The following is a 24,633-nucleotide window of genomic DNA, read 5'->3' on the forward strand; positions in this document are numbered from 1 at the left end:
AAGTGCCGAAGACATTTTATAAAACACCTTTACGTAATAATCATTATTCAAAAGTGTTTGTGTGGAGGTGTGGCACCGGTTCACCGCTCATTCAGGATGGCACTTGTCAAGGTAATCTCCGACCAATCCAATTGATCTCTAGGAGATTGCACTTCTTAGCGGGCAGTGACAAGGTCCCCGTGGAGAGGGCTAATTCAGTGTTGCTGTGAATATGCCACTTGTTGCCCGTCCTCTCGGAGGAAGCCCTTGCTGTTGCTACAGGTGTTGTTGTATAATGGTCACTGGAGAGTCCTTAGTCGAGTTTTTTTCTCAACCCCAATGAGTCAGAAGAAAAGAACATTGGTCGTGTAAGTAGAGTCTTGTTCTCTCCACCTACAGCTTTGTCTCTGCTTTGATTTGTCCTGCTTTAAACCTGTTAAGTGTCTCCCTTGGCAGATGTAGTCGCTTCACTGAGCTAAACGAGGAGGCCTTTTGGGAGCAAATGTACCCGTGTGCACTGTGGGCTGCCCACTGTTCATACATTTTAATTACCTGCCTCTCTGTGGGTATAACAGTATGTGTTTCTCTGTCTTGAGGTGAGCCTGTGTGGTTCATTTTTGTAGGACAAAGTGTTAGGAATTTGAAAGGGCTTTACATACCTTATATTCACAAGTAATTACTGTTGTCCTGGTTTGAGATTTGAAATTGTCACTGTTGATTTTAGATTGTGTTGATGTTCCAGGAGGTCGCTGTACGGCCTGTACCCCTACAGTTCCAGCATGATTGGCCTGGAGAACCTGGGCGACCCGTCGGGTAACTGGGACATCGTGGAGACCATCGGTAAAGGAACATATGGCAAAGTCTACAGAGTCACCAACAAGAAGGATGGAAGTGAGGCAGCAGTGAAAGTTCTGGACCCAATCAATGTGAGTCGTATAAAAGCTTTATTTACGTTGGGGAAAGTTTTATGCAGCGATTTGTATGCCTTGTTCGACAGAATAATAACCTTAAACTGTTTGAACTATCCCTAAAGGTGCTGACACATGCTGATGATATAGAAGCAGCAGCAATGTAGTATTTAATGTAATAGTCTAAAGTAGTACTTTGCATTTAATATAATGTATCAGAGCATCCAGTAACTCAATCACACAGTAACTTAAAGCAACATTATGCAACCTTTTAACCTAAAAACAGCCGCTTTAAAATATTTTTTTTATGGTTCACAGTCTTGGAATAGGAGGAATGTTTTCCCCTCTCATTCCCACTCCTCACTTCGAATGTCAGTTCCTACTCTATGTGTAGTGAGTGGGTACGATTTCTTGTGAGAAGGGTGTAACTGACTGATAGTCGCAGCTTAAAATGCCAGACTCAAAAGTAATGCTGAACTGCAGATCAGTTAAAAGTTCTAAACAGAGTTTGGTGCATTTGTTAGAGCAGCAGCTCTTCTGGTTCAAGGAGCTGGGAATCATGGGTAATATCCACCGTTGAGTTGCGTTTCAGTTCAGTGAACACATCGATAGATTTGTTTTTCTCTCCATGAAAACAATAATATCATAATCGCTCAGACCCACAGCCCACAGAGTTAATCACCATATGTGGCTGCAGAGGGCGCTGTGGCTCAGTAAACGTGACATAGGGTTGCTTTAATGCTGTGGTTTCCTTGTTGTCCAGCAGAAGTTGCTTCTAACTGCAACGTGACTTCAAGTGTAAAATTAACTAGATCTGCATGGGGTTTTCTCACAATTATGAATTTGGGAAAGACAATTTAGTCATTTGTGTATTCGCCAAAAAAAAGCACAGAGTAAGGCACATACCTCCAAATAGTCCTTTACATATATGTGTAGCTCTAAGTAGTCTAATAATCAAACACCATACAGGTTTTTGATTGTTTACATCAGGATCCATACACTACTTCCTGTGGATCGACGAACTTAACAAACGCCAAATGTCCCTGTATCAGTTTAAAATATACTTTAATGTAAAGCTTGATGTGCAGTTGACAGTGTGGATGAATTAGATTATTCATTGATGTGACATGTGTGTGTATTGCTCCTCTCTGTAAGTTGCTGTTATCAGTATTGGAGAAGGAAAGAATGCCCACAAGCCTTTATTCTGACACTTTTATTTCATGACTACAAAAACTCATAATATTGTGACAGAAGCCCGAAAGAGGCAAAGACTAAAATCTCTGTGTTTTTCTTTATAACTATGTAACTTGTCTCAGCATGCGAGCCATACAAACAGAGTAAGTTACTTTTTCCCTTCTCTCCATCTTGATGCAGTTGTTCTTGCTTCCGTGAAATACATCAATGTCTCCCCTTTTTCATTTATTTCCTGTCATGTTAAGTCCAACACACCCTCACCAGAAAGTGTAGCTCTTTTCCGAGTGGCCGTATCCTCCACTCGTTTGTCTGCGTGATAAGGACGCTGTAGACTTTGCATTTGCACCGCATTGTGCTGGTGACACTCTGTCTCTGGAGGGGCCTGTGGTTGTGTGAATGGAACAATCTCCATCCTGGCAGTGATATCCACCAGGATGCTCCCCTGATGCCCATGAAGATGAAGCTGCCTCCTCCTCCATCCCTCTCCCTGATTAGACTGCTGACATTATCACTCAGACATCCAGGAAGAGAAATTCTGCCTCTCTGACTGTTGCTCTTCCGTCCTTCAGAGATTTACTTTGATAGAAAAGTGCTTCCAGAAATAGATTAGCACCCAGTGCCTCCCTTTTCTCCTGTTACCGAGTTTACAACCCTTTCATTAGGCGTTAAATTGTCGTTATTCTGCTGTGTTTCAAAATCGAATGCAACCTGAAATATTTCAATCTTATTACTGTTGTCACTGTAACGGTTTGTTTACATGTGTTTACCTAGATCTCTTGCAATTGTACAATCCACTTCAGCTTGTTTTGTCTGTTGCTGTCTAAAGGATGTGGATGAGGAGATAGAGGCTGAATACAACATCTTGAGGTCCCTGTCCAACCACCCGAATGTGGTGAAGTTTTATGGCATGTTCTACAAGTCAGACAATCTATCAGGCGGACAGCTGTGGCTGGTGCTGGAGGTGAGCTCCTCCATTACGTCTTTTTCTGCAGGTTCTGGATCACAGAGTACTTGCGTTTGGATCCCTAGCACACTGCAGTAAAGCATTTTGATGGATTTTTAAAATGTGTCTTGGTGCTAAAGTTGTATGTTGACATTTTGGAAAATACACACCTTCACATTTCCATTCTTTGCGTTAAGCTAAATTAAAATTATTGCTGGCTGTAACCTTACTCTTGACAAATATAAAATTCAGTGCGATTCCCCAAGAGTCAAATAATTTCTCTAAAGGTGTGCAGTGTAGTTTTTGTCCACTAGAAGCGCCTGGTTACAGTATTTTCAAAACTGCCACATCTCTTATATCGGTTTAGTTCAAAGACTGTTTATAAAGATAGAGCAGCCGAGATGTCGGCCATTGCAGAGTACAGTAGAGCTAGAATGATGACTTATAACAAAGAAGGAGACGAATGCGGGAAACAAGATGCTAACGATACTAGCTAATATTAAGAGCTTAAATTCCCTCAGCTTTAAGTGTGTCTGTACCTAAAGTCTGCTCTTCAGTTTGCTAAAAGTGATGCTAAATAAAATTGGCATTTACCTCAAAAGCTAGCCGAGTCCACATTGAGCTTTTTGACAACAAGAACGCAGCAGTAAATCCAGCAATGTGCTTACGAATGGGTTAGGGTTAGGGGGCGACTAGTTGCTAGCTTGTATGTGGGTGTAAATAATCCAGGTGTCAAAATATTTAAAAAGTTGCTTTACAAACAGGAAGAAAAATGTCAAAGCGTCATTAGGGCTACGCACAATACACGCAGTTTGTTTGAATGAGAAACTGAATAGAACGACTGTCATGTTGTGGCTTTTTTACAGGACCGCACATCGCACCTTTAGCTATTTTCACTTGCATCAAAATACAGTTGTTGTTTTTTTACCCCAAAAATGTTTAAAACTCAGAAAACACGGAAGCTTAAGTTAAACCTTTTTCTTTAAAGTAGTATTCCTCAGTTTGCCACGACAAATCATCTACAGAATGTTGATGCCATCATGCTGCCAGTGTGATGCTGCATTGTGTGTGTGTGTGTGTGTGTGTGTGTGTGTGTGTCTGTGTCTGTGTGTGTCTGTGTCTGTGTGTGTCTGTGTCTGTGTGTGGGCCAGCTCTGCCTATGAATCATAATCTCGGGTGTTGTGAAAGATGGACGAGTCACTGTGAGTTCCTCTGTCTCCCTCCCAGCTGTGCAATGGCGGCTCCGTCACAGAACTCATCAAAGGTCTGCTCATGCGAGGCCAGCGTCTGCAGGAGCCCGTTATCTCATACATCTTATACAGCTCCCTCTTGGTAAGACGGCCCGCTGCAAAGCTGCTGATGTTGGGGAGGAGGTGGGATTCAAACATGCAAAGAACGTGCTGAGGATTTATTTTCAGCGTGTGAAGTGTGGCAGGTGGTGATGGATGTCTCTTCTCCTTAACTGCTCCTTCCACTACTCAACTTTGAATTCATCATGTTCAGATTTTCACTAATGACGAATGTGATTGTGATTCATGCTGAGCACTTTGTGTTTTCTGGCCTCTCGTTTGAAAGGGTCTCCAGCATTTGCACAACAACCGGATTATCCACCGTGACGTCAAAGGGAACAACATCCTCCTGACGAGCGAGGGGGGAGTCAAACTGGTTGACTTTGGTAATTTGAAAATGGCAATTAAACCACATTATGGATTGTTGGAAAGAGACAAATTTATCAACGCCTGAGTATTGCCTCTCAGATTTATCTTTTTCTCTGAGATGCATCGTGATATTATCTTTTCGTATTTGACTGATCTGTGGGAAGTGTCAGCAGCACGGGACGGGAACACAAGCACAGGGCTAATCGTTTAAAGTGCTTCACACATTCTAGTCCTTCGCTCAGCACTACATCTCTTTATGAGTTTGGTCGACACCTGGAGCATAATTCACTACATCTACAAACATCCACTTCAATTCCAGGATGAACTGATTTGAATTTGGTTACCAAATGAAAAGGTTACTCTGACCTCAAAGCAGGATTTTGGTCATAAATCAAGAATTCACAATTCACAAAGTTTAAGACAAATATCTAAAAGGATAAAATGATCTGAACTAGAATCTAGAATGTCACTCAGTAGATCACGTACCTCTGCCAATGGCTCATAAACATCAGTCCCCTAAACACGATTGATCTTTTTTACTTCAAGATCCATAAATGAATTACTGGGAATTCAATGGAAATGTTCGGAAATCTCACAATCCCTATGAAAGTAGAAAAAAGACTCTGGATTTGCCCCCTAATCTGGATCCACACCAAAATTGAATGAGTTCTTCATTGACCACATCTTTCCACCGGGTTTTGTAGTAATTCATCCTGTAGTTTTTGCGCAATCCTGCTAACAATCCAACAAAGGCAGATGAAAACATATCAAAGTTCAACTTCATGATGTTTTCTAAAAAAAACAATATGACCATTATTCAGAGTCATATGGAGCAGAAGGGGAGATTAGGATCATTTTTCTTAACTGCTTGGTGGAGGCATACGACCCGTGAGGTGGTTGTTCCAGTTATTCCATGGACTGTAGCCCGGACCCAAGGCTATTATTGCTCATTTAAATTGCATTATTTGATCCTTTGCATATTAAAAGAAAACTGTTATGGCAAATGACTTTGAGTCACCCCCAGGCAAGTTTATGTCCTCTGTGTAGCGGAGACGAAGTGGACCCATGCTGATAAAAATCTGTCCCACATAATTTGAAATGATTATAGCCCATTATTATTACTGCTTGGCAGGTTGCCATAGTAAATTATACGCCAGGATTTATTGATTAATTCGAACGCTTAGTCTTTGCTATAAATTCTATTTTTATTCATAGTCATTTCACATTGATAGAAATACTAAATATCTAAATCTTGATTATTATTAGACTTGAATTAGGGTTATTTTTACTTATTTTTTTCCAGGTGTTTCAGCTCAACTGACCAGTGCACGGCTGCGGAGGAACACTTCAGTGGGGACTCCGTTCTGGATGGCTCCTGAGGTCAGAGTCTATACTTAACGCACACGCTCCTCTCTAGTAATGCAGCAGTGAAATAGCCACAGTGTCTCGGAGCCTAATGGAACAAAGTCTGTTTTCATGTGATACAAAGAGAGGAAAGAGAGAGGGAGGAGAGCCTGGGTTATTTCTGTGTGGCTCTCCCCTGTGTCATTGTGTATTCCCCTCCATGGGCACAGCTCTCGAGGTCGCCTCAAGGTTAATAGCCGGGAGTCTGTGGCCCCTCGGCTGACTCTGTGGCAGAAATGAGGTGCGGTGATTGGGTCGGCGGGGAGAGACACCTCATGGGCAATTAGAATAAACTCGGCTTTAAAATGTAGTGTCTGTCATAATTATCGACTGTGGAGGGAGAAGCTCATGCCAGAGCCCAGTGAACTGACCCACCTCTCAGTGTTTTAAATAGTCCATAAATATAGATGTCTGTAACTCTGCCAGATTCAGTAGGAGAGAGGAAGAGACATTCAGCTTTATGAGCCTTTCTTTAAATGAGCAGGTAGCCTCTCTAAGGCCGTGTTAATGAAGTGCTTTATTTCAAATGTATTTGACATAATGTTTTGGTAAAATCTGCTAATGTCACCTTACTGGCACATTTCCTAACGTGCTTTGATGAAAACCTGTATTTTGGGACTCGGTGAAGATGAAATGTTCAGATGGTCACCGTGGTGTCGTGTTGCCAGGTCATAGCCTGCGAACAGCAGTATGATTACTCCTATGATGCCCGCTGTGACGTGTGGTCCCTCGGCATCACCGCCATCGAGCTGGCAGACGGAGACCCCCCCCTGGCTGAGATGCATCCAGTCAAAGCCCTCTTCAAGATCCCACGGTGAGTCCACCAGGGGGCGCTCCTGCCACACAGCTGGAGGCAGCCCACACAAGGACACACAAATACTGTTTCATCTCTTTCAGTAAGGAGGACAATGACAAACTGAATTTGACAGCAAAGGTGATAAAGGGGAAAACGACATTAGCTTTTTTTTAAATTTACATTTATTTTTTATTTCCTTGAAATTTTAACTGGATCTCTGTGGTTTCATCCATTGCATTTTTCTATTTTCCATTTTTTCTTACATGAAAGGAAGCATCTGCTAAATAATCAGTGTTTATAATATTTATCATCACAAAAATGCAGTAGCATATTGTCTTGCTGTATTGCTATAAATCAATGCAGTGATTAATCTGTAGAAATATTCCCTGCTGGAGACGGTGTGTACGTCTGATAATCATTTGAGAGCTTAGTGGCTGCACGCCGTTGACCTTTTGTTATCAGCACAATCGCGCAATTATCTCTCAGTTAGGTGGAGATATGCCCTTCTGATTGCAATTTGCATTGTTGATGAGCTCCATTCACACTGAGATGAGGCTGTCATCTCCTCCCCGTCACAATGTTATCTCCTCCCTGCCAAGCCAGGGGAGGAACGCGGACGGCTCGTGGGGCAGGAATTATGGGAGCCGGTGCAGTATTTCATCAGCACCCGAATTTAACCAGAATTCAGGATGATTACAGGGAAAGGGGATGGTTAAAAGCAGGATGCAGAGGGATGGGTTTTTCTCAGGGATGCACGTAACAACACGTCACTTTATTTGGGTGTGGAGAAAATGTAGCTTAAAGATTCTAACCCTAACCCCAAGTAGCCTGGAACTGGATGAATGGTTTCTGTCAGGCATGTTTCCTTATCAGCAGACCTAATAAGAGGGGACATATGCATTTGCCCTTGTCAATGTCCAATCCTGTTTCATTACTGCAGATCTGTAAGTGTCTTTGACTTTGGGGGATAACTAGGATGTTAACAGAATCAGACGTATATCTCCGACTGACATTTCTCCATCTCTGTCCCACTCAAAATAGATATTGTGCCCTCTTGTGTGTGAATCGGGACCTTTAAAGGCTCTGCAGACGTGGTATAAATCACGGCGAATGTGTTGAACCATGAAATGATTCTGTTAACATGTCGTTTATCTCAAATATATTTTCTCATCACCGCGGCGAGGCAGACCAGACCACAGGAAAAACGTGCTGTAAATTATGACTCCTGTCTGAATTACTTTCTAAATATGGAAATGCATCTCACCTTTGGGTCTTTAGTGGCGGCGACAGTGATTCACGATTAAATCAAAGAGATTCATCTTCACCAGGTTTCGATGATTGCAAAGTTCGACATTTAGATCTAGATTTTCTTTTTTTTCCTTTTTTATTTAAAACGTCACAAACCATTACCAGAGGAGCCTTGTCTGAAGTATTGTCCTTGGGTAGCACATGCTTTATGAAATAAGCATTTTCATTATTCAGATATTTTACAGTTGCATGTTTCCAGGCTAAAGGTTTCACTGTCATGTTGTTAATCTTGTGCGTATCATCCACCTTATCCTTCCTCTGCTTCTTAAACAGACTGAGACAGTAAAATACTCCCATAGCTGCAGGTAATGTTATACATTTTCCTTGTATGTTCTCGTATTGTGTAGTCAGCCCTCTGTAGTGCGACTATTTCCTCATTGTCTGCTATACAAAAGAAAAAGTCAGTCTGTCTTGTCAGGCCCCAGATTTCATTTTTCCTGGTGAGGACAATATCAACATACAGATTGACTGTAGCAGCAGCAGCAGCAGAGAACCATTATGTCCCAGTTTTGGTTGTGCAAGTGGAAACATGCACGGGTGGAAAGGCTTCTTGTCCCAGCAGCTATAAACGATAAGAGCAGCTCTGATATCTGTCAGAGGGGACGCTGATGAGCTCCATGAATTAGGGTCACCTTGGTGCGTGGTCTGTTTGTGCTTCAGAAATATCTGATGCTTGATGAGTTGTGACACACTGTCCACCCATGCATGCGTTTAAACCTCAGGTAGATCATTCTGATATTTTTGGTGTTGTAACTTCAGTTCTCTTGATGAATCAAAGGGTTTTTTGCTCTTTGTTGTGATCAAAATTAATTGAATGTGTTACAGCGTGTTCGACAGGTATGTGATGTCCGTGATGACCATGGATGGAGGTAATGGAGCGTGTCAGAGGGTAAAGTTGTAAAATCATCAACTGCAAAATTAATTACAGACACTCAAGACAAAAGAGGGCGTGCGAAACTTAATATGTGCGAAGGTTAATTGCTTGAACCGATGTTCTTTACTCGGCACGGCCCCGGAGTGTCCGATGTAACGTTAAACCAAAGTGTGTGTAAAATGCGCTGTAAAGGTTAGAGGCGATTGGCAAAGACGCCCAAGGTTGCTTTGATTCGGCTAGATCGCTCGCAGATACTAGCCACATATTTAATAGTAGTCGTATCTGTCAGAGCAGAGGCAGAGAACGGGTGAGGGAGGAGTAAATGATGGCGTGTCAGAGGAAACAGAGGCTCATCACATCAAATCATGAGGCTCAGGGAGACGAACCCAGACCTGGTGAGGGACAGGGATATCAATGTTGTTTCACTCATAATCACAACTGTAAAACTCAAGGTGGCGGTAGAGGGAAAAGTCAGAGGATGGAAAAGTGATGAGGATTCATCCTCCGGGGACCATGAATTTCTGTCCAGAGTTTTGTGCCAATCCATCTTGTAATCTGGTAATGTATAATAACATTAAGTAATATAGTATAGTATAGTACTAAGTAATGTAATGTATACATGTTGTGACCTTAAATGCACAACAGGAAAGGTCAGGGATTCACCAAACGTATTAGAGTTCATCTCTTTGATTCTAACATAATCCAAAATTAGATTTTGGTCCAAATCAATAGTTCTTGAAATATTTCAGTCTGGATCAAAGTTGTGGTCTGACCGATCAACTTACCTACCATGGCTCCATGAAGACCTGACGTTAGATTAACCCGAAATCCCTGATCCGTCAAGGAAAGTAAAAGTGTTTTTACCTTTGTAAGTGAGCAGGATTACGCAAAACCTACTTAACCGATATCTATGAAATCAAATTTTGCGGAAGGAAGAGGCATAAAACCTATTACATTTTGTACGGATCCAGGATTTTCTTTCACTTTCTTTAACATTGTGAGAGGATTTTTAACATTGTCGTTGATTTCTCAGAAAATAATTCATGGATCTTGATGAATAAACTTCCCTCTTTAGGGGACTGATATTTATGAGTGTGTACAATTTGGTGCAAATCCAGATCTAGTGAATTGGAATGTGGTTTCATACGGGGACTGTTGGGCCTTGGCGGAGGTTTGCTCTCCACTGAGTTCCATTCTAGTACGTTTGGATGATTTCGATGTCTGTCACAGTTGAGTGTCAGAAGTACGCTCATTTGGAAACTGATGGAACCCTGCCAACGTTTAGCTCAACAAATTCCTCATAACTGTAAAAACCAGACACTATCTAAAATAACTGAATGGATTTTCCACATTTTCTGTGTAAAGAAAGTGTCTTTGAATCAAGGGATGAAACCACATCATCGTCATCATCAGACTCTGATCCAGTCCTGACCCATGTCCAGAGGTTTCTGGCTGGTTGGATGGTTTTAACATTTACTGTATCATCTCCTTCTTTGATGCACTTATTTTACTGCTATGTGCGGTGTTCGGAGAGCTGCTGCATTTCGGTGATGTGGCCACCACAGACATGATAAATGTGGCAGCAGTTCTCCGTGCTCATGCATGTGTGCTCGAAGAAGTGCGAGTGCTCTGGCTGTGGTGATGGATGAGTTGAGATTTTAAGCGGGTCGTCTATTCACTGGATAAGTCTTCATTTTGGGCCCTCACTACCTTGTCTAAAGGCCACTGTGTTTCTGCTTTCAGAAGCCAATGCCCTCTACAGTAAGTCAAAGAAATGCATAAATCCTGAAAGTGAATTCAAGCTTATACTCTTTATTCTCTTCAAATTTCATCAGAATCAATTCTGCATCAGCAAGGTTACGCAAGGCAGCTTTAAGATAGTTTTACAGCAAATGTAGATTTATCTTTGTGCCACTTTTACATTTGCGAGAACAACTCAGTATGGGTGCCTGTTCTTTTGACACATTAATCATGATTTCTGCTCTAGAGGATGTAAACCGTGGATATGTGATACAGAAACAGATCATTTCAGATTTGTATTGGCGTTTATAATAATTGTACAGTTTTAAAGTTTAAAGTTACAGCACAGAGAGCTTCAGGGAAAGATTCTAAGTAGAGTCTAACCGATTTATTGGTTGGCCAATAAATTGTTAATCTCATGCATATTATCAAGGTTTATGTTTGCCGATATGGGCAAATATGTTATTATTTCACAGAATTGTATTTCATACAATGCAGAAAAGATGTGCATTTATATTTATACTCTACTTAAATTATCTTTAAGTTCTATATATTTGATTGTATTGGTGTTTTTTGTATTTATAGATATTAATAATATAGTTTATGGTTAAGCCGTAAGATATCAAGGTTCAATCATAAAACGTCATCATAAGGGTTTGATAACATCATCTTCGGAATGATTGCCAATTTCTACCTCTGCCAAGTAGGTTATGTTTTCATTTTGTAGATTTGTTTTTGTTTTGTTTGTTTGTTTGTTAATAGGATTACGCAGAATTACTCAACCGATTTCCATCAAATTTTATGGAGAGGTGGGGCATGACCAATTTTGGTGCAGATCTAGATCAGGTCTTCATTTGATTTCTTTAACGTTGTGAGATCGGGCGGAAAGAATTGTGTGTGGATCTTGATGAAAACATTCAGACATATTTAGGGGGTTGGTCAGTTTCATAAGGGGACCCTGGCAGAGGTGTGCAGTAATCCATATCAGTCTCAAAGTATCACAAAGTAGCAAAGACAAATGTACATTTCAAACTGAAGAATTGCTTGAATGAAAAATAGGAATATTCAACATCATATGGAAAGCAGAATTATAAATCCAGCTGCATGGGGCTGATTTTTGTCTTCCTTCATGGCTTAGTTGCAGCCGTCAAACGCTTTTGACACCTCTGTGATATATTTTTTTTTTTTGCCTCAATCCACTGTGAGGAACGTTTGACAGTACGAGCGCTGCCTGGACCTAGATTGGAATAAGCCATTTGTGTTTACAATATGAGCCAGCCCTCTCACAAATGGTGAAAGGGGGGGGGGGAAATGCCTGAATTTGCGAAGCACAATGAGCATAGTTGACGGTGTTATCAGCCCTGCTGCTATATTGACTTTGTAATGTATAAGCAGTGTGGTACAACATCAAGGCGAGAACGTGTCTTCAGGCTCATATTAGAGGTTGCATTGAAGCAGTCAGTTAGAGGCTTTGATCTGCACTTTGGAAAGGATTGGCTGCCTGAATCCTTATCAAAGACTCCACCAACTTAGTGCTGCGTAACATGACAGACTCTGTGCCCCAACATCCTCCCCACCCTTTCCAAAGAGATGGAAAATAGACGTTGAATATATTGTAGTAGTTTTATGTGTAGCTTAGCATCTCACTCCGGTTTGTTTGTGAAAGAGTTTCAAATGTTTTAAATCCAAACTCGTGTGGTATTTGATAGATTGATGGCTCCGTGGACCAACATGCGTTAGCTAATTAAAGCGGTTAATAAATATCTTCGCCGGGGGTGTCACTGTTTTCCTGACAGTGATAAAAGGTTCAGCCTCCAGCTGTCAGCTCCCCGTGAAGATGACTGTACTCAGGCCCGTCCAGCCTTGGCTCCTCATACAGACCTGCCTCCTGTCACCCTGTGCGCTTGAAAAGCGTTAGCCTCATTATGGATGTCCTCCGTAAATGCTGCTGACAGAGGTATAACTAGCTCCCATAACTTTTGGCTCCCAATGGCAGATGCTTGCTGCCAGACAGTGGAGGAGCTGTTATCATTTGTCACTTTTTTCTGTGGCTGCCAGAGACCTGGAGCCCGACCAGCTCCTCCTCAGACCAACGGCTCTCACAGGAGTCTCCACGGCCCCTCTCTGCCTGCTGCTGATCATTTGTCAGCAGAACTCAGGAGACAAGTCTTTAATTTGCAGCAACGATCGTGTCATTTATATGCTTTTGATGAATTCAGTTTTTCACACACTGTGCTGACTTTTTCGTGTTGTGATTTTGTTTCAGAAATCCCTCCCCAACTTTACGAAATCCAGAACAGTGGTGCAGGAGTTTCTGTCATTTCATCGGACAGTAAGTCTCCTCTAACTTCGTTAAGTTGTCAGCCTTCGTCCTCTCCTCTGTCTTTAGACTTTAGTCTTAAGAAAAAAGCTGTTACTTCCCAAGCATCTCTTAAAGCCTTTCAAAAGACAAGTGAAAACCCATAGGCCTTTGTCTCACCTTGTGCTTTGCAGTTGAAACCCTGCATTTTAATTGTCTTTTAATGCATGCAGTTATTGTTTATTACTACATTTATGGTGTTATTTTATTTATGTGAAGCACTTTGTGACTTTGCTCTGGGAAAAGTGCTACACTGAATAAACTTTACTTATCTAATTACTCACTAAAAGGGTCGTGAAAACACACAGTTGATGGAGAAATGTAATGTTCCAAAAAGACTGTTTTACCTTTTCTGAAGAACTGAGGCAGATTCTTATTTCTTTATATATAAATATGTATAAATGGATGGAAGGATTTTAATAATATTATTATTATTATCAAGAGTTCTCTTAGTTATTATTATTAAAGGGTAAGATGTGTGTGGGGGCATACACACACACACACACACACACACACACACACACACACACACACACACACACACACACACACACGCATATATATTTATATAGGATTAGACAGTAGGAACATTCTACAAATGTACTTACAGCTACATGTTTTAAATCATACATTTACTTTAACTTGTGCCCCCTACCTGTGATTATAGATGGGCAAAAATGAATAAAGAATATCCCACAGTATTTAATAAAGGATTTGTTCAGTATATAGAAAGATAGAACATACATTGGTAAAAAAAAAGCCTGAGCAGGGATAGCGTAACAGTAGCTATCGTATGTTATCAGCAGGCGGGAAGGTGCATGTAAACATGGAAGGAATCGAAATTGATATTTTATAGCCAGATTCTATCAACCCTCTTGTCTTTCTGTTCATTGACTTTCATTTGTGTAAATCTGCCACAGAGGAACAAACTAATTCACCTGAGTTATCAGCTCCATCTGTGGCCCAGATAACTTCTTGATGCCTCCACTGTGCAAAGCTAATAATGTCAGGGGGTGGCCTGTAATGGTTCCTCACAATATACAGCCGTAATATCTGCTATGCAGAGGTGTGTGAGCCTTCGCCATAATGAGAAAATAGAATTAAATTTGCCCGGAGAATTATTTGTGTGTGTCTAACACATGAAGTGAAAGGGGAGCAATTGAGAAAACAAACAGACCCTCTGCCTCGTCACAAGATATTGATTAATCAAAACAGAGTCAAGGCATATTACCTCTTAAACCAGCCAACATACATTTAAGTGATACTGGTTCATACATGTCTACAGTGTCATTGCAATGGTTTTCATTGGATACTGTGTGAATTGCAGCTCTGTAATCTGGGTTAATGGATTGTTTGATATCATATCAGAATTAATCTCCCCAAACAAAGCCCAGCAGAGTTCAATGTGAGGAGGCTGGACAATGTTATCAAGGTTTGCAGGCTGTTTCTGAAGCCTTTTCAGTGCTGTCAGGTCTGCATGTGTGTGTTGGGAGAAGTGGAAGGGGGGGGGGGGGTCCAGGATAATAAATCCATCACCGGTGTCTGCACTTGTGCAGGCAAAGGGCCGACTCCTGTGACAAAGTGGCCCGCCTTGCAGCATCCCGGCAGCACAGCCCTGCTAATAGCAGCAACCTCTGCTTAATGTCCTGGTGCTAATGAATTCATGGAATTAACTTCCAGAGCCGAACAAACTGATAAAAGAAACAGAATTTGAGTGTAGATTAGGTGCTCGTAATTAGATTGGTATTTTTCTCCTATCTTCCCTCCGCCTGCAGTTGTTGGTGTTGTAGCTCTTTGCACACACACAGTCCCATGCTTCAGGTCTTTAGCTGAACAAATGAACAGAGCACATGTGGAATATTGATGCTGGTGCTTTCTTGAGTTCAGGTGAGGATTTCAGGCCTTATGACTTCAGTTTTAATATGGAAGGGTTGCTCTGGGTTTTCAGTGCGCGGTGTTGTCACAGTCAATATTTTGAGAGGCTTTGTAGCAAAGACAAACTGATGCTGAAGTGTTGCCGCCGGCCAGTATCACTAAGTGACATCACCTATTGGCAAACACTGCACATCACAGATAGGACTTACCGCTTTGCCCCAGCAGGGCTTGTTTGGACTCGGGGCCATGGTGACAGTGACCGTGTGTTACTCGAAGAGAGAGAACGACAGATTAGTGACCCAGACTTTAAAACACTTGCTCCCTGCTGGTGTGACTATCAGCCTGAGCTGACCCAGACAAATCAGCTTTCTAAAATGTTCAGGTGACTCCGCACTTAGCTGGGTATTTTGTAACGTGTGACGCCTTTTACTGACTGATAGTAAGTGTGGAGGTGAAGTAACGCTCTGGTGTTTTTGTGTCTGTAAAGGTGCCTGATAAAGGATTTCGAGGCACGTCCATCTGTGACCCACCTCCTGGAGCATCCCTTCATCAAGCAGGCCCACGGCAAAGAGCTGGCTCTCCGGCAGCAGTTAGCGTCTCTCATCCAGGAGCAGCAAGAATTGGGCTGCAAAACTAAAACCAAGTAAGTTATTTTGAAATGTAATTTAGAATAGAAAATAGCTCTTTGAAGAACAGTGGCAATGGTTATTTTCTCATTTGTGTGCCGTCATCTCTGCTGCTGCAGATAGCCACTGACTTAGTGTTAGTGTTTTTTTTGTCCAGTAGGGGGCAGGGTCTCATCTTCTTACACTCGAGCACAGAGATGATGATGATGAGCGCCAGTAATGGACATTACAGTATGTGATTAAAGAGAAGTTAGGGGAGTGTGACTAATTCAGAAGGAGTGATTGTGCTGACTAACCTTAGATTAATAAATGGTATTTAGGCCAGTGGATGAGAAAAACTGTGTGATGGGGACGAGTCTTTGATTCAAAGCACTTTCCCACCAGTCTGATTAAACCAGTGATAGAGTAAATGGATTACTTTTTCTGTGTTAATTTACTCCTGAAAATTAATTACTCCTCTATTTGCTTGTTTTTCAATTAGCCATATATGTTTTTCCTTAGTTATAGATGGATAGATGGTTTATTGTCAAATGGGATATGATGACTCTCATGTCGTGTGAATGACAGCACAGAACGTCTCCTGTTATTTCCTGGAGAAATATACTGACGTTGGCAATGTTTAATCTTCATTATAAAGGAGTTTGCTGAACCTGCCCTTGACTGAGAGTCTTGATGTTGTGCCAGCTCTGTTTACTCCCGCGAGTGTGCAGAGTCGCTGCCTGAGCCTGATCCCGAATTCCTGTCCACAGTGAAAGTGGATAATGGGATTAGGAGCTTGTAGGGCGAGAACTGGGCTCGCCTGGTTTAGTCTCTCATGCCACAGATCAGCGCACAATGACTTCAGATAAGAATAAAGACATAGGGAACTTAAAAGTGGCTGCCGTAGGTGGAATAGTGTGACTTACTTCAAAGCAGGAGAGAGGGAGGTAGAGGCTACAGGTCTCAAGCCCTTCTCTAAAGGGACATGATGATGACAGTCACTTTATCGGGAGCAGATGTTGAGTATTTCCATTATACTCAGAATACAGGATGAATACAAAGGCAGAGGAGGAAACAGTTCATGACCTGAAGCATGCATATCTTTATTTATATACTGTGATTGATTATTTATTGTAATAGAATATAGATATATCTTGTGATTTAGATTTTTATTTAATGTCTGGGAGATCGAGAAGTAACCAAAGGGGTTTTCATAAATTTAAGAAAAAAGGTGGTGTTATTCTGTATTTTTCTTATTGCCTGCAAATCCAATAAAAAAAATCCAAAAAATTTTCTTAACAACATGTTTGTGCTACTCAATGACACTTATCCATCCAGCCCTCGTCTCATCCATCCTTCCGTCCTCTCATCCATCCATCCATCCCTCCATTACCTTCACCACTTGTCACCGCTGCCCTCTGTAACACCCAGCTTCAAGTTAATTCTTTTCAATTTAGGATACTTAAAAAAACAAACAGATTACAGGTATACAGTTTGTTTCTAGTAAACATACACCAACAATACGCAATAGCATATTTGCTGGGGACTTTTTTAAACCATGGATCAATACATATCTGTGTGAAGCCTATAAGTTTAAACTTAGCCCTGTAAAGGTACATTTTCAACACATCAAGTGGTCAATTACACACCGCTGAATAAAAACACATTACCAATTCTGCTTTTGCTACATGGAAAATACAGGGTGGTAGAATCGATTCATTGTTGGTTTCAGTCTTTTTTAATGGTTTTTATGTATTTTCCTTTAAATTCCATAGAGAGGGTTGATTGTAGACAGCACATTACTGTGTGCTGCGCATACACAACATTTATACAGGCACATAAAGCAGATAGCCCTCACAGACTCTATTTCTCTCACACTCTCCCCTGAGGTTTGCTGCAGCCCCACAGAACCAGCTGGTGGTTGACCTCTGCCCACTGGGGCTTGTTGGATAGTGATCGGTCAAAACACAGATGAAGTGCAATCACAGCCTCTGATAGTGGGAGATGTGTCCCCTGGGATCAGGCTTTAAGGGCTTCACACAAACCATGGAAGAGACTGGGTCTTACATCCAGCCAGTCAAACTACCACCTCTCATCTGGTGGTTACTTTACTGAGGCATTATCATGTCCTTGGCTTCTTACAGGCACGAGCGGATCAATACTCGTAAAACCCTCATAATAGAGAGCTGCCCCGATGATGATCTGGTAAACCTGGAGTTCTTAGATGAGGTAAGATTTAACGTGTTTATCTCATCGTGCATTGATCGGCGCAAGGTACAATGTTCTTGATGCGGTGTATTTTTTTTCTTCTTGTGTGCAGGAGACAATAATCAGCCATCTCCAAAAGAGGTTTGATGAGCTCCAGGTGTACACCTACGTTGGTGACATCCTCATCGCTCTCAACCCTTTCCAGAATCTCAGCATCTACTCTCCCCAGGTTGGCTTTCGACCAATCACACAAATGTTCCCGGTGGTTTCTCATGGAAATGATGATTGATTCACTGCCATTGGTCCTATTGTAGTGGGTGTACATAATATTCTATACACTGATATACTATAATATACTGATATGTGTATGTCTGTGGCATGTTTTGAAAGAGGTCATTCTGAACCATCAGTCAACTGATTTAAATCTTATTGTGTAGTTTCAGTTAATTATAGGTCATACCAAGCAAAAAATGAAATAAAAAAATCCAGCACAACATTAAACCAGTTACCCTTTTTAATGATGTCGCTGATTGTTGTATGTGTACTATAAACAATGTGAAAATCTAGCCTAAAATCGGACTTTAAAAACACTACTTTCAGCACAAACATTGTGTAATTGACCATTTTTAAGTATCTTTTAAAAAACTGATTGGTAATTTCCCTTAATTTTTTCTCTTGTTACATTCCTCATCTATATTTTGTGAGATTTTCCCATCACAAGAGAACATCATCTGTAAACTGTAAATTGTGTTTGACAGAGGAACACAAACATGTTAATGTGTGGGTGTATAGCTAATGTGTGAAAATTACTTTTTAACAGATATTTTCATGTTGATAAGATGTTTTTGGGGGGGAAATTGTATTAATTAATAAACATATTGTATATTAATATGTATCCATGTGTATTTCCTTAGTTCTCTAAGCTGTATCACGGTGTGAAGCGGGCCAACAACCCTCCACACATCTTTGCTACTGCAGATGCAGCGTACCAAGGCATGGTGTCATTCTGCAAAGACCAGGTATTCTGTAGAAATATAGTGATGATGAAGATGAAAACTTTAAAGAAGACTATTGAAAGCAATATATAATACGTATTAAAAACTATTACTTGGTTAAATAATGTGTTTTCTGTAATGTAAATATTTTTGTCACCCCATTTGTTATCTCTCTTTTTTAGTGCATCATAATCAGTGGGGAGAGTGGCGCTGGAAAAACAGAGAGCGCTCATTTAATTGTTCAACATCTGACCTTCTTGGGAAAGGTACAGCAGTGTGGTCAATTCTCTTATGGTTAAATCTGCTGAATACTGCATAAACTTCATCAACCAATCACACCACAGCTCATTAAAGAAATGTGTTTATGTTTCCAGGCAAACAATCGGACGCTGCGTGAGAAGATATTGCAGGTGAACCCCCTCGTGGAGGCTTTCGGAAATGCCTGCACAGCGATCAATGACAACTCCAGTCGCTTTGGGAAGTACCTGGAGATGAAGTTCACGCCGACGGGAGCGGTGATCGGGGCCAAGATATCCGAATATCTGCTGGAGAAGTCGAGGGTCATCAAACAGGCCATGTGTGTACCGCGCATCCTCGATCTTGTTGGATTTGCACATGTCACATTTCTGACAACTCTGTTTCCTTTCCTCCAGGTGGGAGAAAAACTTCCACATATTTTATTACATATACGCCGGACTTTACCACCAAGACAAGCTGAAAACGTACAGGCTTCCAGACAAGACACCTCCCAGGTTGGTGCTGCCATTTTGCTCATTGAAATCCTGTTGTCTTTCACTTCCCATCGTGGAAACTAACATTATATGCATCTGCAGGTACATAGACAACCAGCACTGCAAAGTCATGCAAGACATTGTGTCCAGCAAACTGTACACGGAGCAGTTTGACGCAATCCAGGAGTGCTTCCGGAACATTGGTTTTACCGAAGAGGTGGTTAAATATTCAACAAAATGTTCTACACTGCTTTCATCTGTAGATCCATTGAGTTCTATGTAAATTAATGTATTGTTCTTTTGTTCTTTAGGAAGTCAACTCTGTCTACAGAATTCTCTCGGCCATTTTGAACACAGGCAATATTGAATTTGCAGCCATCACATCCCAACACCAGACTGATAAGAGTGAAGTACCAAACTCAGAGGCCTTAGAGAACGGTGAGTTGTTACGTGAGGTGTAGTAGTCGGCACTAACCTTCTTTTCAACATGGAACCAAGGAGTTTTAATGGTCTCCCCAAAGAGGACAGAGACCTTTATGTGATTTAGGTGAGATTAAAAGAGAGAGTCTATTTTTCATGCTTTATTTGTGTGATGTTTTATGGATATATTTTCTGGTTGGATGATTTTTGGTTTTAAGAATCAAACCTTTTAGTGGTTGATTTTATCTGCAGTGCGTGGGAGAGGAAGAATGAAAGACACATGTTAAAAAGTCTGGGTTATATTTTGTTATGTTGTGTAATAGTTTACGTTCTTTTGTGATACATGATTCATTATGGATTGTGAGTCTGTGTGGGCTGGGCACTTTTACTTGCACAACACAAAACCAAACAATCTCATCTTTTAACATCTTTTTAATTAAAGGAAAAATCTTTTTGAGTGCAGGTGAAACCATAATGTATCTAAAAGCACAGAATCTCTTTCCACTTACATCTATCTACTAATAGGAGTTCTGAGTCGAGCTTCACTGAACTTTGAATAAACAGATAATCAGCTCTTCGGGTCGCTGCCACAGGTCTTTACTTACTGTGGCACAATTACTGTTGAAGAAAGCTGCAACCAGCATCATCACAGGCCTAAGAAATATGTTCAGAACAGCAACTGCATTGTGAAAATGTAAACACGCCAACAGATTCAGATGAAAGTAAAGTCGTAGCGAATTTCTATAGTATTAATTAAGGCAGACGAGATCTTCATATTCAAACACATTTTCTGATCCCTCTTGTTTTCTTAGCTGCGTCTCTCCTGAGCATCGGCCCTGAGGAGCTCCAGGAGGCGCTGACCTCTCAGTGCGTGGTCACCAGAGGTGAGACTATCATCCGCACCAACACCGTGGACAAAGCCACCGACGTGCGAGACGCCATGTCCAAGGCCTTGTACGGACGCCTCTTCAGCTGGATAGTGAACCGCATCAACTCCTTGCTGCAGCCTGACATGAATATCTGGTGAGTTGTGCTCCGGTGATGAGCATCAGTGCAGACGTCCACCACTACTCTCTTGTCTTCGTCTTTGTCTCAAACGATCAGGCGGCCTCTCGGCAAAGCTCTGACGACCTTTATGGAAGTCTGCAGAGGTAGATGCAAACCTGCAGAGGAGAATATCAATGGGCAAGCAAGAGGAGAGCAAAAAAAAGTTTTGATAAATTTTTGATACTGAGTTGCGTGCAGAGAAAATAATGTTGGGATGATTAAAAAGACATCAGAGAGACTGCAAAGGGGCTGTTCATTGATCCAAAAGAATTCCTTCATAAATATGGGCGTCTACTGTCAAGGACTCATCTCTGAGATGTACAAAAGCTCAGAGTTCCTGTCTGCATTCCACTCATCTTTGCCATTTCCTTATTGCCATTAATAACCCGGTCGCCCAGGCTAAAGGTGACCTCTACATACAGTGGTTAATGACTGATCGTAGAAAGTAGCAGCTCCGAGCTCCGAATATAAAATACCCAGTGTTAAGTCTTCATGCTGTGTTGTAGAAATGTGTTGTTTGTGCAGACGATGAAAATAACTGGATGTTTAATCAATAGAGACAGAAATAACAAACATTTAAGAAGCTCGGACTATTTTTAAAGCTGATGTTTATCATTTCCCATCCATCCTGACCAGACTCTTTATTTGGGTTGAACTTGGATTATCATTAAAGTTTAATCAATTAATATGGCTGCTGGGGATGTGCTCGTTCCATGACATAGAAGAATTAAAGTTTGCTTGTCCCCGTTTTTCCCCTCTTTGAAGTGCCGCGGAGAGTGGCATGAACGTGGGAATCCTGGACATCTTCGGATTCGAAAATTTCAAAAAGAACTCTTTTGAACAACTGTGCATCAACATCGCAAACGAGCAGATCCAGTTTTACTTCAACCAGCACATATTTGCCCTGGAACAGGTCAGTTTTACACACACAAGGATGTTATCTGTGGTATGTAAAATACCACTGAAAGATTCAATGAAAGCTTGTCAGCGACAAACAAGAAAAACAACACATTGTAATGGAAATCAGTGATTATATTATTATGTGTGTTTTTATATCTATCGGGGAGGAGATACTCTCAACATGAACATTTCTCTCTGAGCCAGGCTGTGATGTTTAAAGGATTGTTTGTACTTTTGTGCACCACCAGATTACTCTCTTAATTGATTTAATGAAGTTGTTTACCCTGAAGTGCGAGAAGTCTTTATTTTCCTTGATGGAAATGAAAAGCCATTAATCAAGAGGGGTTTTACCATAATGCCTTTTAGTCTATGTTAACTGCAACACTCTTCCTAAAGGGAAAAAGAAGGAGAGGTAATTTTATTTATATCCTAGAATTGCACTCAATAAAGCACAAACCTCCGCCAAGGTCCAACAGCTCCCTTAAGAAACCAGATTTCAATTCAGTCGATCCGTGTGGTATTAAGAACAATAAACACCTCCAATCATACTTTGGTCATTTACTTAATTGTCTTTATAATTGTATATGTTGACTATATATGAATGGTAACACAAATACATTAGCAGGCGACTCACAAATCTGGATCAAAGATTCCTGGATCTAAGGTTTTTGTGTTTGTCCCTGAACCCATATTGCATCCATCCACTAAATTTCACAATAATCCATCCAATAGTTTTTCCGTAGTCTTGCTTACAAACAAACCAACCTCCTTGGCTGAGGTAATAATTCCATTGCGTGCAAACTCACTGTGCTGTGCCTAAAAATACATACAGCAACAAATGATAAGAAAAATACCCCAAGAAATACCAACAGAATTATTTACTGAGGCGGGATTTCACTTAGCATCAGAACTGCTCATTAATTATCATTTTCCAGCCCTCTGCAGGACTGGAACTGTTATTAGAAGCAACTTTTGCCCATTCACACATTAAATACAGCTTCAAGCGGCTTCACACTCCTGGAAAAGTTGCTTTTATACAAAGAAGTGCCAGTTGCCCCTGACGCTCAGTGGAAAAGCACTTTTACTTAGTGTGGGTATCAAAAACAATCTGTGGCTGTGGCTGTACACACAAACTGATTATTCAGTGTTGATGACTTAAACATGAGGACGGTTTAGATCCAATGGTTCCACTTTATTTGTAAAATATATATTTAAACCAACTTTTTGATCTGAAATTAAATAGATGCAATAATATGATATGACTGTGGGTTATTTGCAAATTGAAATAAATTATGAATAAGTAAGTGACTCTATTTGTTAGTTCAGAGCTGTTCTGTTTTATGCATTCAGTAAAGACTCTATTATGCTGTAAACTTCAGCCATAGACGCACACACACACACACACACACACACACACACACACACACACACACACACACACACACACACACACACACACACACACACACACACACACACACACACACACACACACAGCCCGCTGCTGCTGTTTGGTTTTGTTGATGAGAAACTTTTCTCTTTTTTTTTTTTCCACCACACATGCAGAAATCATATTTAGCCCAGATTGTTTAATTGGGTCATTTATAGAAATCATTAACTAGATTGTTCTACATTTGCTGGTTCTAATTAGATGGAGTACCAGAGTGAGGGAGTGGATGCCAGCCTGGTGGTGTACGAGGACAACCGGCCCATTCTGGACATGTTCCTGCAGAAGCCCATGGGTCTGTTGTCCCTGCTGGATGAGGAGAGCCGCTTCCCTCAGGCCACGGACCAGACCCTAGTGGGTAAGACTGGAATTACACCTGACGGATGCTCACGCGTTTCCACGAACAAAAATTCTGAATGGAATGAGAGGTCAGAGGTCAAAATAGTTTATCAATTATCATTGTAATTCATTGCTATGTATTGGTGTTTCTTTTTCTTTTCTGGTTTACAGATAAATTTGACGACAATCTTCGCTGCAAGTATTTCTGGATACCAAAACGTGTAGAGCTTTGTTTTGGAATCCAACATTATGCTGGAAAGGTATCAAACGAACGTTTGGATCAATGTCAATGCAACAATCAATCTACTGACTTGATTCCTGCCATGACAAAAGTATAGATTTAGTTGTGTATTAACAATACTTGCTAATGTATCTATGTGTGTTGTTTGTGCCCTGTTACAGGTGATGTACAATGTGAATGGATTTTTGGAGAAGAACAGAGACACTCTTCCTGCCGACATTGTTGTGGTGCTGAGAACATCAGAGGACAAACTTCTGCAGCAGCTCTTTTCCAGCCCCTTGACTAAAATAGGTAGGCATCAATAACAAAAATATATACATATATAGCACCTATACACAAACATATACACATACATAAGCCTATGCACATTAACATATATACTCATACATATACACGTGTATGTACATGTACATATATAAACATACTAAAAATATACACGTACATATACACATACATATATACATATAGATATATGCACATATACACATACAGTATACATATACTGTACATACACATAAACATATACATACACATACACATACACATACACATTCTCATACATATACACCTACACTACACTATACACATACATATAAATATACAGATACATCAATAGAAATACATGCACATACATATACACATACATATACACATAAATATAT

General features: G+C 40.9%; 1 protein-coding gene across 6 annotated transcripts in view; it reads left to right on the forward strand.

Moving 5' to 3' along the window:
• Positions 1-24,633, forward strand: part of myo3b (myosin IIIB) — a 64,132-nt gene that overhangs the window by 4,240 nt on the left and 35,259 nt on the right. For 3 of the 6 annotated variants that reach the window (XM_034574634.1, XM_034574637.1, XM_034574639.1), the window contains exons 2-23: positions 722-905; positions 2,204-2,224; positions 2,908-3,042; positions 4,252-4,356; positions 4,600-4,699; positions 5,986-6,062; positions 6,755-6,900; positions 13,071-13,136; positions 15,526-15,681; positions 17,788-17,872; positions 17,964-18,080; positions 18,766-18,870; positions 19,029-19,112; positions 19,221-19,423; positions 19,500-19,598; positions 19,680-19,794; positions 19,889-20,015; positions 20,810-21,020; positions 21,810-21,957; positions 23,596-23,749; positions 23,902-23,990; positions 24,133-24,262. In XM_034574634.1, the coding sequence (XP_034430525.1) occupies positions 722-905; positions 2,204-2,224; positions 2,908-3,042; positions 4,252-4,356; positions 4,600-4,699; positions 5,986-6,062; positions 6,755-6,900; positions 13,071-13,136; positions 15,526-15,681; positions 17,788-17,872; positions 17,964-18,080; positions 18,766-18,870; positions 19,029-19,112; positions 19,221-19,423; positions 19,500-19,598; positions 19,680-19,794; positions 19,889-20,015; positions 20,810-21,020; positions 21,810-21,957; positions 23,596-23,749; positions 23,902-23,990; positions 24,133-24,262 (2,657 nt within the window). The remainder of the gene's footprint in view (positions 1-721; positions 906-2,203; positions 2,225-2,907; positions 3,043-4,251; positions 4,357-4,599; positions 4,700-5,985; positions 6,063-6,754; positions 6,901-13,070; positions 13,137-15,525; positions 15,682-17,787; positions 17,873-17,963; positions 18,081-18,765; positions 18,871-19,028; positions 19,113-19,220; positions 19,424-19,499; positions 19,599-19,679; positions 19,795-19,888; positions 20,016-20,809; positions 21,021-21,809; positions 21,958-23,595; positions 23,750-23,901; positions 23,991-24,132; positions 24,263-24,633) is intronic. The other 3 variants (XM_034574636.1, XM_034574638.1, XM_034574635.1) reach the window with 2 other exon arrangements.

Source organism: Hippoglossus hippoglossus, chromosome 21 (genome assembly GCF_009819705.1).
Source record: "Hippoglossus hippoglossus isolate fHipHip1 chromosome 21, fHipHip1.pri, whole genome shotgun sequence".
Taxonomy (NCBI): domain Eukaryota; kingdom Metazoa; phylum Chordata; class Actinopteri; order Pleuronectiformes; family Pleuronectidae; genus Hippoglossus; species Hippoglossus hippoglossus.